This window comes from Dipodomys merriami, unplaced genomic scaffold (genome assembly GCF_024711535.1).
Source record: "Dipodomys merriami isolate MVZ:Mamm:240054 unplaced genomic scaffold, mDipMer1.0.p SCAF_3, whole genome shotgun sequence".
NCBI lineage: Eukaryota > Metazoa > Chordata > Mammalia > Rodentia > Heteromyidae > Dipodomys > Dipodomys merriami.
Window position 1 is genome coordinate 36,184,406 of NW_027204492.1, and position 18,512 is coordinate 36,202,917.

Here is an 18,512-nt window from a genome sequence, read left to right on the forward strand (position 1 = left end):
CCCTGAAGGAAAGGATAATCTTGCTCACACCCTTCCCAGCCCTCCAGCACACGCTGGCAAGGAGGATACTCAGGGGCTGTGGGCCTGAAAGCAACATATTTGGTTTCAAAGTTGTCCTCTTGACCTCAGTCATGAAATGTGGCCCAAAACACCATGGGGCCTAGAGAGCCCAAAAATGGCCTGCTGAGCCACTGGCAACCCATTGCGAGTAGGCAGAGCATTCAAACAACCATACTGCTCCTGGGGCCAACCCACTCTTTGAGGGTCCTCCATGGTGTATAAGGCCAACAAACAACCTCTTTTGTTTACTTATCAGGCCTTCTGAGACGGAGCTGGGAAGTAAGGCCAGGACTCTTGCATGTTTTCATAACAGTGAGTGAAGAGAACATTGCCATAGAATGTCCCACGGTGACTGTTTCTTTTCATTCAGTAATATTCGGCAACAGAAACACCTGACACTAAAATGCTAAGTCCACAAATGAAGGACCATTTATTTCCAAAGGTGAATGCAGAGAGCACTTTCATACAATCAAAGATTTTTACAAAACGGAGAAAACACATTACAAAATACCCAAAGAAGAGAGCAAACTGGGTGGGAGGGGGGCATAGAGCACCCAAGAACAAGACTGACAAAGAATACCTAGGTCTAGGGGCATTAGAGACTGGTTCTGATGGGAGCCACTGTCTGGAGGGAGGAAGGTACAGAGGGTGGTTGGCCCAGGGTACAGCCATCCCAGCTTGGGGAAATAAGGACTGGGGGCAGGCAAGAGGGACAGAGGCATTGCCAGTGTCCCAGTAGGAATAATTATACACCAGCCTATCTAGTTCCTTTAGCTACAATTCTATCCATGGAAATGAAGAAACCTTTCACCACGAAAACAACACTGACACGCAAAGTAAGCAAGAGTTTCCAAAGTAAATCTCTGCTTGAAATGACTTTTGTGTTGTTGGGTTTTTATGTCATGGTGGGGGTGGGGTTGGGTTGTTTGGTACCAAACCACTTTAGAAAAGTGTCCCAGAAAAGAGCAATTGCAAGTGACTGGGTTGTCCTGAGCACGAATCGGCTTATTCTATCTATGTACAGAAGAGAAGGCTGAGTCCTTTCACCAATGTCCACCTCAAGGAATGCAGGGCAGAAGGGAGGAGACCCCATACCAGTCTGGAGCATTGCCAAGGACCCGCAGGCTCATGAAAGACCAAAGGCAATACCACTACCTTGTCCTACCATACCTTCCCAGACCTTCCATGTAGGTAAAACTATGAAGGAGTTCCTCTTTTGAACAGTGTAGATAACACTGGAGAGTTTTTGTGGCAGAACAAGACATTCTGCCTCCTAGGAGCCCAGCTAACCAAGCCCAGGAAACTGACCAAGCCAGTTCTGGCGCAGAGAGCCCTGCCACTACTGTGAAATCTATGGGGGGAGTGTGATCATGACTGTCACAGGACACTGAATCATTAATAATCACATTATTTCTAAACCCTGGTGAAGGCTACTTCAAAACAGATGGTATAACAGCTAAGCTAAGGTCTTGTAGGGCACAGGGCACCAATAGTTCAGGTGAGTGCTAGAAGTCCACCGAGACAGAGAAAGGGATGTTGTGGCTTCAGAACTTCTGTAGTGCCTCATAGGCTGGCAGAGGAACATGTCATCATGCCTCTGAGAGGATGCTAGGCAAGGTCTTGGGCATAAGAAACCAAATACTAGGGTGAGAAAGACTTTAAGTAGGCGTGACCATCTCTCTGCAATTCAGAATGAAGCCGTAAGTTGGCCAGCTCAGGAGATTGTGCTCATTGTCCCAGATCATTGACCACAGCTGCCCAGGGGCATATGAGAGCACTCCTTTCCATTCCTGTGGTTGTCTGAAAGGAAACTGGCCACCTCTATGAATACTCTCTCACACACAGAGCCATCACACACTGGCAGATGGCAGATGGCAGATGGAAACAGGGCTGAGGTGGTTTGAGAACAGCCTTGGTACTGGCAGGAAAACCCTCAGGAATTGGGAATCCAGGGCCCATTGGTCCCCTCAGTGTGCAAACTGTGGTTCCCCCTTGCTCCTGTACCAGAGCCAGTAGCAGACTGCTTGTTGGACAAATAGGGGGGGCCATCCCTAAGGCAAGCTTCCATGTGTCTGGCCAGGTTATCTCTTTTCACACGGGCTTGGCCCAGGGTAAGAGTGAGCCTCAGAGCACTTTGGATGCTTGCTGCTTCCCAACACCCCTAAATCCAGGCTGACTCACTCTGGAGCCTGGGGAAGGGGTACACTATCTGTTCCTTCAGCTTCCTTGTTTGGGATCCAACCTGTCCTCCTGCATCTCCCCTTTCCCCTTCTCCTGACAAATGTATCTGACTCTGGCCTGGCTATCTCAGGGAACATGACTTTCCATTTTTCTCTCTTGTTCACTAGAAAGTAGCTGCCAGGATGGGGGTACTGAGCTGTAGCCAGGGCAAAGGCAAGATTTTGGAGGCATGCCAGTAAGAGAAAGTCTCATGACTAGCCATCTGTGTTGTGCCACTGAGATGAGGAAGAAGAGAAGACCTGTACCCCAACACCACCAGGGCATTCTGGAGCTGGTCCCCAGCTCAGACATAGATATTCTACCTGTAGAAGCTCCATATTTTTGCAGAGGTCAGGCCAGGACCCCAGGGGGTCATCTTCCCAACCTCTCCTACAGAGGGCCAGGGTTTATTACAGTCTTACACACAATTCTTCCCCAATTGGACCTACAGGCTACAGCCTGATAGGAAGGTCAGTCAAATATAGCTACTCAAGAGGTACCTCCTCTGGCAGGCAGTCAGTCCTAGGGAGAGAGGCACTAAGAAAAGCTTGGCAGGGCCCTTAGAGAGGACAGAAAATCCAAGTGTCACAGCCCAATTTGTTCAAGGCAAGGCCAAGGACACATGATGTTCTCTTTTCCTCTCCCCATGCCCTTGGGTGAATTGCTTCAATGCCAGTAGATCTTGGCTCCCACAGTTTCCTCCATGGGTTTCTACTTACTCTGAGATTTGTACAGCTACTGCCTCCGATAGGTCCATTTCTAAAATTGTGCCACTGATCACCAAAGTTCAATCTATATCTAACATTGGCACTGGTCCAGGGCAACTGGGTAGTCAATGAATGAACTTTTCTAGTCTTAAACAGATCTATTCCTAGTAGAAGTCTGTCTCCCTTCTTGAGGTCCATGTATAATTGAGTGAAAAGTCCCCTCTTTCAGAGTACTTGATACTCCCTCCTCTACTTGTAGGAACTACATAGTCCCTTTGGAGTTCCCTTTCACTCTAGATGTGGGCCTTGGGGGAAGATCAAGTAGGGGTATGGGGTGACCACCCCTGTGTTGAATCTAGCTGCATTGAAGAAACATGGCCCTAGGGAAACAACAGGCAAGAGTTACAGCCTCCCAAACCAGAGTGTGGCCATACCCTGTAAGACCCTATAGAGCCTATGCAACCTTCCAGAATAGGGTCCTGATGAAAGAATTACCCCAACTCAGACATACAAAACCATACAAACACAAAAGAAAAGTAAGCCCAAGCCTCAATCCTAGCACACGCTTCCTTGAAGCTGCTTCTGAGACACAGACAGAAGAAAGACAAGTGGAGGGTCACATGCCTATTATCACCATGAACATGGAACATGATTTGAATCAGTTTGCTCAAGTTATCAATTGCTTTGATTAATTTACTTTTGTCACTCACTTTTCATTGGGATATGTTCAGTTCTCAGCTTTTGTGGGCAGTTGTTAGGGTCCTGCCTGGTGTGGCATATATGGTTTGTTTCCTTTTTGCTTTAGATTTGCCAATGCAACAGATCTCTAACCCCCTCAATGGGATCTCAAACGTGGAGTGCATGACATTCTCACTTCCCACTCTAGGCAGTGTTTTGATGGAGCAAGGCTGAGGGGCTCCCTGCTTTTGAATCATGGGACAGTAGTGGGAAGAATCTGGCCAATTCTATTTTAGCCATGAGCTGGGAAATCCCTTCACTCTGGACTTGCTGCTGGTATATAAACAAGGCCTCAGTCCCCTTAGGACGGGGACTGTGCTGGAGACAAAGGGGGATCCCAGCAAGAGACTGGAGGTCCCTGGCAGTGGAGAAATGAAATGCCAACTAAACTTGTCACTTGGATGCTGGAAGAATTACTGCTTGTTGTTCCCTGTTTCCTCAACCAGCTGTTGTTAAAGCACCAACAAGCAGGGTGAGGGAGCCAAGACTACTACCTCCCTGTGTAAGGCCACTCAGAGCAGAGCAGGAAGACAGAGCCAAGGAGAGGGAAGGGGGGGGGGGGAAGACCTAGCCCCTAGCACCATGCCTAGGCACAAGGAGACATCCTAGAGGGATAGGAGCTGGGGAAGGAAGAATGATGGAAGAAAGGGACAGAGAGGAAGAAAATAAGAAATACACCAAACATCCTACTGCCCTCTCCAATGATTTCATCAAGGACTGAGTGTTCTCCAAGTCAAGTCAGGATTTGCTTCCTTAGGGAGGAAAAAAAAATCACCAAAAAAACCCCCAAAACAAAACCAAAACCAAGCACCTTCAGTCTATTTTCTTGGCTGGAAGCCGGAGCAAATCCAGCAGATATTTACACAAGGGCCCAGCCATGTATGAGAACAGGATGACCAGCTTCCCGTGGGTCATGGTCATGAGAGTCTGGTGTCCCGAGGCCCAGATGCGATACCAGGGGCCGTAGAATGGGTCTGAGATGGCCGGACACAGCATGTTGTTCAAATTCACTTCGGTGACCTGCAGGGACAAGGGAGGGAGAGTGAGCGTTCGCCATCCTTTGGCTTCTCTGGTTTCTGCCAGTTCAGCCATCTCTACCTAGTGGGGGACTAGACAAGGTGGGATTGACCAATCTCCACCTGTTCATAAAGATATTTCTGTGCCCTAGGTTTGCTGAGTGGGCTGAGACTAAAGCCTTTTGGAGGTGTTGACTGGGTTGTCTGATGGAAAAGCCGTTAGGTTTGGCTCCGTCTTGCTTTCCGGTGGGGGAGAGGGGGTGGGCTCCGAGGCCTTCTCCATTCCTAAGAATCACTATGTACCTAGTCCCTGGAGAGACATTATGAGATAAAAGAGCAGTTAACAACACGGTCCCTGCCTCCACATCCTGTCAGTCCATCAAGTGGGGATGGTTATTTACTGTATCTGACCTCAAAGCAGATGGTGCCCACAAGCTTTTCATGCCATGGGGAGGTCTGAGGAGCAGATGTGACGGACAGAATGGGGCTGAATACAGAGAGGTTCCATGAGGGACGTAGCACCTAAATGGAATCATGAAATGAATGGAGTGGGGTGACTGGAGCCTTCCCTAAAGGAGGCATGGCTGGAGCATAGTATTTATGGTAACATGAGCCACTGATGTCTCTGGAATCCAGGTTATCAGTGGGGTACACCAAGAGGTAAAGAGGGGTGTATGCAGGTTTGAGTCACATTGAGCCCTTCCATAAGCATGGCAAGCATCGATGCTATTGGCAAGGAACTCAGACCACTTCTGGCCAACCAGAGCAGAGCCATTCACCAGGGTGAAGAAGAGAAAGTGACCACTTCCACAAAGGACAGTGGTTACACACTCCCATCATGCAAAGTCGCGCAAGACTCCACATGGCTGATGTTATATTAATGCCACCTACATAGAACCAGACATGCCACTCTGCCCCTGAAGATGGCCAAGCCACCTGCTTTCCAGCACGCTTCAAGTCTTTACATGTTAAAGACAAGTCCTCACCACCTCTCAGGGAGTCAGGCTGCACTTGGAGACCATGTTATCATGAGGTAGAAAACGCTTTGCCCTCAAAGGTGAGGTGACCCATCCAGAGTAGTGGTGGAGCCAGGATTTGAACTTGGGTCTCCTGACCCCATGCTCAGTCCTGATCTCTGTGCCACTGGCATACATCTTCATAATATCGGCGATTTGGGGCTTTGGATAACTCAAACATTCTCCATGCTCCAGGCAGTTCAAACCCCACAGAATGTCATGCTTGTTCCCCAACACCACATTTTACTGGCCATACTGCTTAGGGCAGTGCCTGCTAAGGGATGTAGGAGAAGGCTCAAAATGGACCCAAGGTCAGAGGCTTCCCCATGAAGTATACAGCAAACCACTGCCTTATTGCCGCTCAGTATTTCCAACCCAAGTGGCCATGATTGAAAAGCATTCTTGCCTCTCCAAGGATGGAAGAACAGCCATTATTGAAGTATTCAAAAACTCTTTGGAGAGGCCAAAGCTGTGGATCATAAATCAGCATCCCAGACACAACAATCTGACATCCTGGCCTTTCACATCTTGTATTTTCAAAACAAAATGATACACTAGCGCCAACTGGGATTATCAAGATTTATGGAGAACTGCAAACAGAGGGGAGAGAAGGGGCTATAACCAAACTTACCAGGCCGAGGATCTGTAGGAAGCTGAAGTGGTAAAAGAACATGAGGCCAGTTGAAAGAAGAGCCCACCGGAAGCTGCTGAGGGGCTCTGGGGTATAAGCACCTGGAGGAAGAGCAGAGATGGTGAGATAGGAGGAAGTTACTCACTTCTTTGCCCACACAGAGGGCAAGGGTTGAAGTCACAGCTGCAATCTGCTCATGGCTCATTTCAATCCATCAGTAACTGCTACTATGAGAGCCTCATTGGGTACATGAGGCCACCTCTTCCTGTGTTCTGCTAGTCCATGCTAGGCCATTACAAAGAGAAGATTTTTGATTATAAAAGTAATACATGCTCATTAAAGGTACTGTAGAATGTTACAAAGTAGGAAGAAGAGAGTAAAAGTAGAAAAAAATTCCCAATATTCTACTATTGGAATACAAGCCCTGCTAACACATGAGTGTGTCTGCATGCCAGTTATGCCTCAGGATTTTCCTTCCTTTTTTAAAATTGATACTTGGGATCACACTGCTTGTAAAATCATGTAGTTTTAATTAATACAGTTTTGATCCGGTGACATTGAGAATGTATATTATATTAACTAGGAATGTGAACTTTATTATTTTGATGGTACTGTGGCTTGAAATCAGGGCCTGACCGCTGTCCCTGAACTTTTTCTTTGCTCAAGGCTGGTGCTCTACTAGCTCCATTTTTGGCTTTTTCTTGCTTGGGCTGGCTTTGAACCATGATCCTCAGATCTCAGTTTCCTGAGTAGCTAGGATTACAGGCGTGAGCTAGCAGCACCTAGCTGGAATGCAAACTTTGAAATTAGACAGATTTGGGTTCGAATTGGCTCATTTGACTGTGGAAAAACTCCCCAAGTCCCAGTTTCCCAAAGGCCTGGCCCAGGGAGCACGTTCAATGATTGTTAGATGTCTTATGTCCATTATGCCTCAAGTAGAATATCATTTCCCAGCCACTGAATATCTCCTTCCCAGGCACCACTGAGACAGATGCATTCCCTCCATCACCGCTGGGAACCACCATTCTGGAGGCCTAGTTGTACTCCTGAGCTTACAGAGCAGGGATAAGGTTTAAAGTGTACTATCACTCTAAACATAGACTTGAGGTGGTTATCTGAGGAAGTTAGAGACCTGGAGCTAATTCATCCCAAGGAAGCAGGGGTGACATCATATCCTAGAGCAGTGTTTTCAATTCACCCGTGCATCCTATAGTTATTAAGTACCATAGTCTGAAGTAAGCCCCCTGCAATCTAGACTCACAACAATGATTACAATACAGTGGAGCTGGGTGTTGACTGACGTCTGTGACACATGTTACAGAAAGACAAAATTCAGCTTGAGAGGGGCACAGAGCAAGAGATGTATCTTGATGGAAGTAATATTGCAACAGAATCATGAAGGACAAATGGGACTTCAAGAAGAGCCTTCCAATGCAGCTGCCTGTATACAGGTAGAAATGAGTTGAGGCCATCCCAAAAATAATAGGTAAGAATTCAGTGGGGTCACAGAAGAGAGCAGAAGGCACATGGGTGAGACACGGGGGTTGCCAGGGCTGCTCTGCCCCTGGATGGGCCTTGTGGGACCATAGGAATCATGCTGAGGGCTTTGGACTTCATGACATACAGCAGGATTGTGAGCTCACCTCAAATCTAAGCAGGTGATAAGAAGCAGGGACATGACCAGAGTGTAAGAGACACGGATGAATATGAACACTGGCAAACCAGAAAACCCAGAACCCTTTTAAGAGGCAGCTACCACTCACCTCCACCAATCACTGCCCTGCAAAACTGCAGAAAAAGAGGTGCTTAGTTTTATTGTTGTGTTGTTTTGATTTGTTTTTTTTTTTCAAGAGAAACTAGAAATATGAACCTTTATATGGAATTTCCTTTTTTTAAATGTCAGCAACTAATTTCAAATATTTTAAGAATGTTCAGTAGACCAAACAAAATATATCTTCTGGATGCATTTCAGCCCTTGGGTGGCCAGCTTTCAGCTGTACTGTAGAACAAAGAAGACAGCAAGTGGCAGATGAGTGCTGGGCTCACACATTTGCTTGTATAAGATCACCCTACACAAATGTGCAGGGGATGACTGGAGCAAGAGAGAGTAGAGGTCCAGTGGCAAAAAGATAGATACAGGAACCTGGAGAGGACAAAATGGCTTCTAAAGACAAGCACAGAGAGTAAAGCAAGGAGAAAATCACCAATATGGTACAAGGCTGGATGTTGAGAGTAAGGAAGAGGAATCACAGACATTCTCAGGGCCTTGGCTTGACCCTCACTGGGTTAGTAATACCCTTCCTTGCAATGGAGAAGAGGCAAAGGCAGATTGCAGCTAGAGGTAGGGAAATGGTGAAGTCCACTTTAAACACGTTGAATTGAAGTGTGTATAGAAGAATGTCCATGTGAAAATGTGCCTATGGTGTCCCGTAGGAAACAGGGTGCAATGAATAAGTGTAGGGACTGGAACCTCACCAACTTTAGGACCTTGAGAAATCTTAGTCTTTCTTGAAATCACCTTTACTCATTGACAAAATGGAACAGTATTACCTAATTCACAGGATTGTTGATCAGATGAGATAGTAGGTTACAGTGACATGGGATTTAACAAATGCTGATAATAGGTCATGGTGTATCTGGGATTTAATGGATTTTGATTATTTTTATAATGTGAGTCACAAACTCAATGAAGAGGATGAAGTGAACATCTAGATGTGGATGATGCAGCACACAGTGGTAACCAAAAGCATGGGAACTTTTGTACTTTGATATTGGAAGAAGGCCAGGTATACAACACCAAAGTAACATCATATAAAGCAGGGGAGGTAGATGGGAAGAGAGGAAGGAGATGGGGTGACTAAAGCCAGGAGAGTCTTCTGTGCAGGAAGCTTAACTTGCTTTAGGAACAAGAGAGAGGCTCGTGGAACATGTGAGTCAGAAGGGCCTCTGAGGACATAGATCTTGTTTCTCCATTTTATAGATGGAGAAATTGAGGGTGGGGGACAGGCAATGTGACAGCCAATCATGACAACAGAGCTCTGGGGAAATGGGCTCTCAGATGTGCTCAAAGGCCCTGCTGCCACTTGTCTAGACCTCCAAGTTGAATTGTCTCTTTTCTTGTCTCCCTACTCTCTAACCTTAGCATGCTCTGAGACCCAGTTCCTGTCACACTCTTGTCTTCCCTGCATCCAACACAGGCTTGATTTGCAAAAATGCATTGAGGGGTTCACCAAGAATGTGTGCACTTGCCTGTCTGCTAGGGACACACAGAAGAAGATGGGAGGGACCTGGAAAGCTGGCAGGTGCTCAGGTTACTACTGCAGGCACAACCCATTGCTAGATCCACCAGCTATTGTTCCACAGGCTCCCTTCCTCCCCTAGGCTCCTGCTAAGCTTCCCCTAGTGGCACCTGGGCAGCACTGCAGGCCTCATGAGCCAGGAGCAGGCTTCAGAAGAGGATTGAGAGTAGATGCTGTGGGATAGTGACCTCAGCCAAGAGGTAGCTCAGCAGACCTTCCTGGGGAAGGCTTCAAGTGGGACAGCCTTTCTCTCACCATGCACCATCTCTGCATCACTGTGGCCCCTGACCCTGCCATGCATCACGCTATAAGGGAAGAACACTCAGAAACTAACAGAGGACATGTTGCTCAGCACTCTTAGTACACCTTGCCCAAAGCCCCACATTCACCCCATTCCTTCCATGTTACATCATCTGCCCAATATCACACTGAGAGCTCAGAGGAGGAGGGGCGGTTCTGAAACTCCACTTCACCTCAGCAACGAGTACATGGTAAACATGCCGAAACAATTCTTGTATTGGCAAATAAATGGTACAGGCTTGTATAACTCCATTTGGCTCAATACTACAACTTTGAAGACTGTGATCCTATACCTTAAAAAATAATATACTGTCCATATTTGCACAAAGAATTTTATATCTATATTGCTTATAGCACTGGAAATCTGGAAACAAAATGAAGAGGTAAGTAAACTATGATGCCTCAAGATTGTGCAACAGCCTACTACCATTCAAACAATGAGCAAATTATGTAGGTGTGCAGAAATCAGTCCTTGTTAGCAACAGCTAATGTAAGGCAATACATGGAGCAATACAAACATAAAAACAATTAAAAAGCCATGACTAGTGGCTCATAACTGTAACCTTAACTACTCAGTAGGCTGACATCTGGAGAATCTAGGTTCAAAGCCAACCCAAACAGTAAAGTTTGCTACACTCCATTTCCAATTATCTAGCAAAAAGCTTGTTTGAAGGCATAGCTTAAGTGGTAGAGCACCAGCCGAGCAAGAATACAAGACTTTTGAGTTCAAGCCCAAAACTGACTAAAAAGGAAAAAAAAAAACTACAACTCAGTAGCTTACAATCAAAAGCCTTGAGGGGGGCTGGGAAGGTGGCTCAGTGCTTGCCTTGCATGCCTGAGGCCCTGGGTTCAATTCCTCAGCACCATATAAGCAAAAAGAAAAAAGCTGGAAGTGGCGCTGTGGCTCAAGTGGTAGAGTGCTAGCCTTGAGCTGAAGAGCTGAGGGACAGCGCCCAGGCCCAGAGTTCAGGCCTCATGACCAGACCCCCCCCCCAAAAAAAAGCCTCACACACACAAAAAAAGCCTTGAGGGTCAGACAACATTGGGTTTGGGTTCTGCCTTTGCCACTACCTACAGGAAGGTACCTGAGCAATTCTTACTCCTTTTCTAAGTACATTGTCCTGTGTGTGACCTCAAAGTAGATCCATGTTTCAGGGATAAAGAATGGAATATAAGAAATGTCAAAAAGTAGAAGTGGCAGCTGAATGTGGTGGCTTAGGCCTGTAATCCCAAGTACTCAAGTGTTGAAGATTGGGAGGACTGCAATTCCAAGGTCAGTCTAGACAAAGAATTAGCAAGATCCCATCTCAGTCAACAAGCCTAGCTTTTTGGTGGTGGTTCATATCTATAATTATAGCTATGTCAGAGGTACTACAAGAGGGTCACACTCTGAGGTTAGGCTCCAGGAAGAAATGAAAGACCCTATTTCGAGGGGGGAAAAAAACAAAGCAAAAAGGCTGTTGGCATAGTTCAAGTGGTAGAGTGCCTGCCTAGCAAGTATGAGGCCCCAAGTTCAAACTCCAGTACTATGAGGAAAAAAAGGAGTCATGGCAGCTTGGCTGTCACAGAGACAGCAGCTGTTATTTTTACCAGTGACCACAATCATCTGAAATCTCATAAAGATGGGAAGGAGGAAGGGAATCTGGGGAAGAGGTGGCCTTTGTCTTTGAAAGGAGACTACGGCTTCCACTATCCTATCACTGCTGTTAGCTCTTTTTTTTTCTGCTAGCAAGATAAGCTATTCAATTTCATTGAAAAATAAATAAATACAGAGAAGCAGCAGCCTGAGCACAGATAGTCAACTTGATATATGCAAATTGTACTCAACTCATATCATTCTCTTTGCTGGATACCTGGATATGGCCCTTGAGATAATTCTAGTAAAAAACCAGTTTCCTTCAAAAGGAAAAGAAACTTAAACACTTCCAGAAATATTAGACACATAAAAATTTCTGTTCTACTTTAAGGGAAAAAAGTGACATTTTCTGCTAGTATCTTCTATCCCAAGAGTATAGAAGCATGTTATCTAGAAAGGTACCAATGTGTGGGAAGTGGGGGCAGGGAAGGGAACCAAGAAAATAGCTTTCTCTAAGCTCCATTTCTGCCAGAAGGAAGTTTTTTGAGTGTTAGGAACCAAGATAATTATATTAACCCAAGAGGTCTCCTTGGGGACCTTTCTCTCATGCTACATGACCACTCTGGGAGGACATAAACCAAAGACAGAGACTGGTGAGAGTAGCATCTCCATTCCCTCATTTTCTTCCTGCTTTCTTTGACTCATTCACTTCTTTGCTCTAGCCACTCATTGGACATCTCTGATGGGCTGAGAGTAACTCTGCTTGTTACAAGTGAATGGAGACCTGCTGTAGCAAGATCAGCATAGTGAGTATCATTATAGATGCTGAGGAAAAAAAGCTGGAGGAAGGGATGGTTGAGGTGAGATTTGAAGAGCACTGGGAGTGGGAGTGGAGCCATGGAAAGGTTTTCAACAGGAGAGTAAAAAGGTCAGGTTTCTATTTCATCCACCTGGATTGCTTCAGCAGCAGCATGGGCTGGAGGGAAGTGGGAATAAAGACAGGCCCAGACACTGCTCCAGTGACAAATAATTTGGTAATTTGCCAAGCATGAAGAGTGACATCACTGGTGATTTCCAGGTCTGTGGCTTCAGGAACTGAGAAGAGTTCATTTGGGGGAGAGGTGAGTTCATGCTGGGGCATGCTGTCACTGAATGCCCCAGAGGCTACACCAGCACGTCTCCATTAGGCTGTGGCTGTCTCATGTAGCACTTACGAGAGAGGCATGGCCTGGAAACAGTCATGTGAATAAGATTAACAAGGAAGAGTCATTGGAATGTGATTACAGGATCAAAGATGGGGCTTGGAAAATGGCAACATTTAAGGGGTTGGCAGACTCGGGGACCCATAGGAGAAGACTGACAACAAAATTCAACATGCAACCACAGAACTAAGAGAGAGGTATATGCTAGAAGATGAGAGAGTGTCACAATTCAAGAACGACAAATGAAGAAAGGAAGCAGAGGAGAATGCAGTCATAATACTCAGTGTATGTCCTATGAAGTTAAGAAAATTGAGGGGAGTGGGGTTGGGAGGAATGAGGAGAATGATGGAAGGGGGTGACAGTGATCAAGATGCATTATACTCATAAGCTGATTGGTGAATAGCAATTCCTTTGTACAACTACTTAAAGACAATAAAATATAATTTTTAAAAAGAGATTGATAATGTTAGTTGTTCAATTGCTGACACCAACCAGTGAATCAGGGTAGCCAGTAGCCATATGTGATCATTTATATTTAAAGGAACTATAATGAAAGTAAGCAAGTATTTGGGTCCTCACTCACATTAGAATCATTTCCCTCTACAGAGCCTGTCCTCTCAGCTACCCATTTTCATGGTCATGCCTAATACTATATACTTACAAGTAGCTGTGGCCCCTTCCTAATCTAGAACCAAACATTCCTCTTCAAACATCACTACCCCCTCTTTCTTGTCCAGTTCCTCTGTGGCCTCCACACTTCTTCCTCACTGGGGTATGTGAAGCCATTGGTCCTACCCATTTTTTTTTTTTGCTGTCTTCTTCCCACCATAAATCCCATGGCCCAGAAGACATCTTTGACGCTACTGTTCCCCTTATCTGCAACCCCCTCAGCCTTGGCTAAATCTCAGGCTCTCTCTTCCTCTTGTCTCTCCCAACCAAGCTGAACATGGCTAGAGATAAACAATAGCTCTGACTGTTCTCCTCTCAAATTCGTGAGCAAAAACCTCAAGTGCACCATTCATGTTGCCAGGCAATCATACTCTGCTTCCCTGGGTCCATTCACTCTCTCCCTCTCCTAGACCACGATTTAATATCATCCCTTTCTTTCCTTTAATATTTCTATCTCAGCCACACTCAAACGACCTTGCTTTGGCTTCCTGCTTCACTGAGGAAAAAAAAAAGAAATCAGATGAAAACTTCTCCAGCGCTCATGATCACATTTAACCTACTATCTGCATCAGTAGGTGCCCAATGTTCTCTGCTTCTTCCCTGTGGCCATGGATGAACTGCCCAGAGTCCCAGGCAAGGTCAGTAGCTCCTGTTCCCAGATGCTATCCCAAGTCTGCTATTCAACCAGTCCATTGCAGTCACTGTTTCTCTTTTTCTTAGATCAACAATTTTCTCTTCTCTACTTGATTATTTCTATTAGCATATAAACTAAATGTACTGCAAATGCCACATTTGAAAACAAACACGTGACCTCATTTCTGCCTCCTGCTGCTATTCCATTGTTTTGCTTCCATTTATAGCAACACTCCTTGAATGAATTATCTATAGGGGTACAGGCCTAAACGGTGGCTACCAGCACGTGTGGCCATGCAATGCTTTCCATGCATCTAGGATCAAATGTGTAGTTAGTGTCAAACCCACCCTAGGTTTCCAAGGCAATGTAGAGTTAAATATCCCAGGAATGATTTCATGTGGATTATATTAGACTGATCATATTTTGGACCATATGGACTAAATAAGGTATACTACTAAAACTGATTTGACCTGTTTGTCTTCCCTACATTAGTGTGGCCTGGAAATATTTAAAATGACATACCTGAGTCACTTGGCATTACTGGATTATACAGTGGTCTATTCTTTCTATACACGATTCCTCTCTTTCTATATTTCTCAAGCAACTTTGCCCCTTCCACCAAGAGAGCTCTCATCAAGGCCTCAAATGACATTTTCATTATGAAATCCAATAACCAGTTCCTAAGACTTGTCCTATGTACCTTTTCATCCTTGAAACACTGACACTTGGCTCTGGGATATATTCTCTCTTTGTTCCCTTGCCACCTCTACATCTGCTCTTTCTCTGGTCCCTTCCCCTTTCTGGTTCCTGTCCATGGCTCTGACCTCTAAACAGTGTGGGGAAAATTAGGCTGCAGACTTCAGGGCCTTAGTCTATCTACTTTGATTCTATAGTTGATATCCTTCAGTCTTGTGGCTTTAGTATGATTGATACGTCAGTGTCTACAAAATTTACATCTCAGCCTGGACCTCTGTACTGAATTAATTCCAGGATCATATTCTTCAGAGCCTATGCATAAGATTTACTGATATTGAATAAATGAACCAAGCTTCTTACCTTGGCTCCTGTGGTAGATCATGATAGTTGAGTGACTAACTCTAACTCCTAGTGACTAACTCATACCTTCCCAGAACCTACAACCTTAATGTGCTTCCTTCCCTGATTGATTTGGCCATGTGACTCAAATGTGACTTGTTTTGATCAATGAGACATCTAAAACAATTCAAACCAGGTTCAGGCATTGGGACAGTTTGTTTGTGGTAAGGACCACTTTCTTTCTGTATCCTCTTTAAATGAGAGACAGGGCACCAGGGTAGGGGGAGAAAGAGAGAAAAGAGGGAGAGGGAAAGAGAGAGAGCATAAGCTCTCCGATGTTACTCCAATAAGGGCATTATATTCCATTGCTAGGTGGTTCCCCTGTGATTTCATCTAATCCATTTGCAAGTAGCATCACACACTAGGTGATAGGGCTTCACATAGGAATCTTGGATGGGCACAAACACTCAATGTATAACAAAGAATAACTTAGTCATGCAACAGAGAACTAATGTCACTGTTAAGTCAGTAGGTTGTAGGAATGGCTGTATGCAACAATAGTTCATTGAAATAGCACCCTCTACTTACAGCACAAAAAGCAATCAACTGCCACAAAAGCCCTTCATCTTTCTTCTCTCAATAAATGGCTATCCATGTAATGTCTAACGTTGCCTCTACCACCAGCCACACCTAGACTAAGCCAACATCATCCTCCTCCTTGATTTTTCCAGAAAGACCTTGCATGTCTCCCTACTTCTACCCTTGCCCCTACAATGTAATGTTAGCATTGCAACCAGAACCTTAAAAACTTAAAGCACAGCATGCATTTCAGTCTTCTGCTCAAAATGTTCCAGTTTCTTCCCATCACTCAAGCAAGTAAGTGAAAAAAAATCCCTACAAGGGTCTACAGGGTCCTCATGATTTGCCCCACCTCACTAATTTTCTTTTTTTTTTTTCCCGGTCGTTGGGCTTGAACTCTGGGCCTTGTCACTGTCCCTCAGCTCTTCAGCTCAAGGCTAGCGCTCTACTGCTTAAGCCACAGCGCCACTTCCAGTTTTCTGGTGGTTTATTAGAGATAAGAGTCTCATGGACTTTCCTGCCCAGGCTGGCTTTGAACCGCGATCCTCAGATCTCAGGCTCCTGAGTAGCTAGGATTACAAGCGTGAGCCACTGGCGCCTGGCTAACCTCACTGATTTTCGGTCCTACTACTTTTACCTTTTATGTGCTTCTAGTCACATTGGCTTACTTGCAGTTCCTGGAACAGTCTAGCAGAACACTTCTGCCTAGGGCCATTACACTTATTTCCTCTTCTTGGCATATCCTTCCTCCTGAGAGCAAGTGGCAAGCCTTTGCTCATATGCCACATTTGGAATAAAAATTTCCCTGGAAATGAAGTGACCTCACTCAAAATTGCAGCCTTCTGTATCCAACTGGCAACTCTGCCGCTTACTCTGCTTTCTCTCTTCCTCTTGAGCACTAGTCATTTGACTTACTACACTGCTTTGCCACCTCTTTGCTCTTGCTCTCCTCCCATGTGAAATGTCAGTTCTTTGAGAGCCTGGATAGCTGTTGTGCTCATGGCTTTTTCTCCCTAGTAACACTGCCTGACACAAACAGGGACCTGGTAGATACTCATTGAAAGAATGGCATGAGCAGGCCAGCACACTCTGGAGCTTCATACCATTCAGAATTGCTGATTTCCCATGTGGGAGAGAGGGCAGGGAGAGGGCCAGTTCCAGAAGAATTCTGGTTATTCCACTAGATATCTTGGACATCTCAATTTGCCTTTGGATCTTGTTAAAATGCAGATTTGAGCCAGGCACTTGTGGTTCACATCTGTAATCCTACATGGGAGGCCAAGATCTGAAGATCACAGTTTGAAGCCAGCCTGGATATGAAAGCCTGAGGCTCTTACCTCCAAATAACCACCCAAATGCCAGAAGTGGAACTATGGTTAGAGCACTAGGCTTTAGTAAAAAAGCTCAGGGGCAGCTCCCAGTCACTGAGTTCCAGCCCTAGTACCAGAATAAAATATTTAAATGTGGGCTTGGATGCAGAAGATCTGAACAGGAATCAAGCCTGTGCATTCCCCCTCCCCCACTCCACAGCTCTCAGAGCATACAGTGAACAGCACAGGCCAGAGTTCGCCATATGGCTGCATACTGAAAGACAATGGTCAGGAGAGCAGCGAGGAGCTGCACATAATGAGTGGGTGGTGATGATACTCAAAAGAATGGAGAACACTGGAGAACATTCAGGTTTGGAGACAGGGGGAAAATGCCCTGTTTAGTTGCTGGTCATGAATCCATTTCATTTTTAGTACTCTCTAAATAAGACATCTTTATTTCTAGCCTTTATTTCTAGTTATGGTTTTGTCCCCCATGACAGCTTGATACCAGCTAATGAGTCCAGTCACTAAAAGATGATTGGAACACAATCAATGATTGGACATAATCAATGGATTACTCCACTGATGGATTCACAATCGGATGGCATGATAGGAAGGAGGGAACTAGTTGAAAGAGGTAGGCCACTAGGAGTGGGTCCTGGAAAGACATACCTTGTCCGAGCCACTTCTACCAGTTTCACTGGTTCTTGGCTGCCATAAGGTGAGCAGCTTTGTTCCAACCTGTCCTTCTGCCATTTGCTCTGCCTCAGCAGAGACCAGAAAAAATGAAGTCAAACTTGACTTTGGAGTGAAACCTCTGAAATCTCCTTTTCAGTTTTGTCAGGTACTTATCACACAGAAAAAACTGACTAGCAGAGATTTAGTTATCTAGAAGATATTTCTGTGTGGCATAACCCCAAGTAGCTCACATCTAGTTGACTCCTTGTTCTTGGTTACTGAGTGCATTTTCATGTTAACTTTCCCTTCATCCAGGCATTGGACCAAACAACCCCCAGGCTCTTTATTGCCTACCCAGCTAAAGAACGTTGGGTGTTTGCAATGGAGGTCCATCTACTCAACCTCCTATCCTGAGGCACAGGAAAGCAGTGGAAACCAGGCCACGTTTCACCACTAAAATACCTAGTTAGAGCACTAGCCACTCAGCCTCTGACTAAAACATCTCAAAGGTATACCTTCAGCCCACGAGGTTCACAGAGCTAGCCTTCTGCCAATGGTGCATAAGGTGAGGGTCCTGGGATGGCAATAAAAAAAAATGTAACAAGTGGGCCTGGCATAGCGAAAGTACTGAGGTCCAAAGACCCAACTGCAAGCTTCTGCTGTTCCCAAGTTGCTAGGTGACTTCTATATGAATCAAATGCTCTCTAAGCACCAGTGGCCCTCTAGCAGGAAAAGCCCAGGTCCTCCCTATCATGCAGCAGCAATGTAAGAATAGAAAAGCTAACAGAGCATGAAGATACCCTGGAGAGAAGGGCTATTTAAATGTAACACGCCACTGTACC

General features: G+C 45.4%; 1 protein-coding gene across 4 annotated transcripts in view; it reads right to left on the bottom strand.

Annotated features, from left to right (window-relative positions):
- Positions 1-467: 467 nt before the first annotated feature.
- Tmem164 (transmembrane protein 164) overlaps positions 468-18,512 on the bottom strand; it is a 181,752-nt gene continuing 163,707 nt past the window's right edge. For all 4 annotated transcript variants that reach the window (XM_070039912.1, XM_070039910.1, XM_070039908.1 and 1 more), the window contains exons 6-7: positions 6,389-6,489; positions 468-4,745 (exon numbers count right to left, since the gene is read on the bottom strand). In XM_070039912.1, the coding sequence (XP_069896013.1) occupies positions 4,539-4,745; positions 6,389-6,489 (308 nt within the window). In that variant the 3' untranslated portion in view covers positions 468-4,538. The remainder of the gene's footprint in view (positions 4,746-6,388; positions 6,490-18,512) is intronic.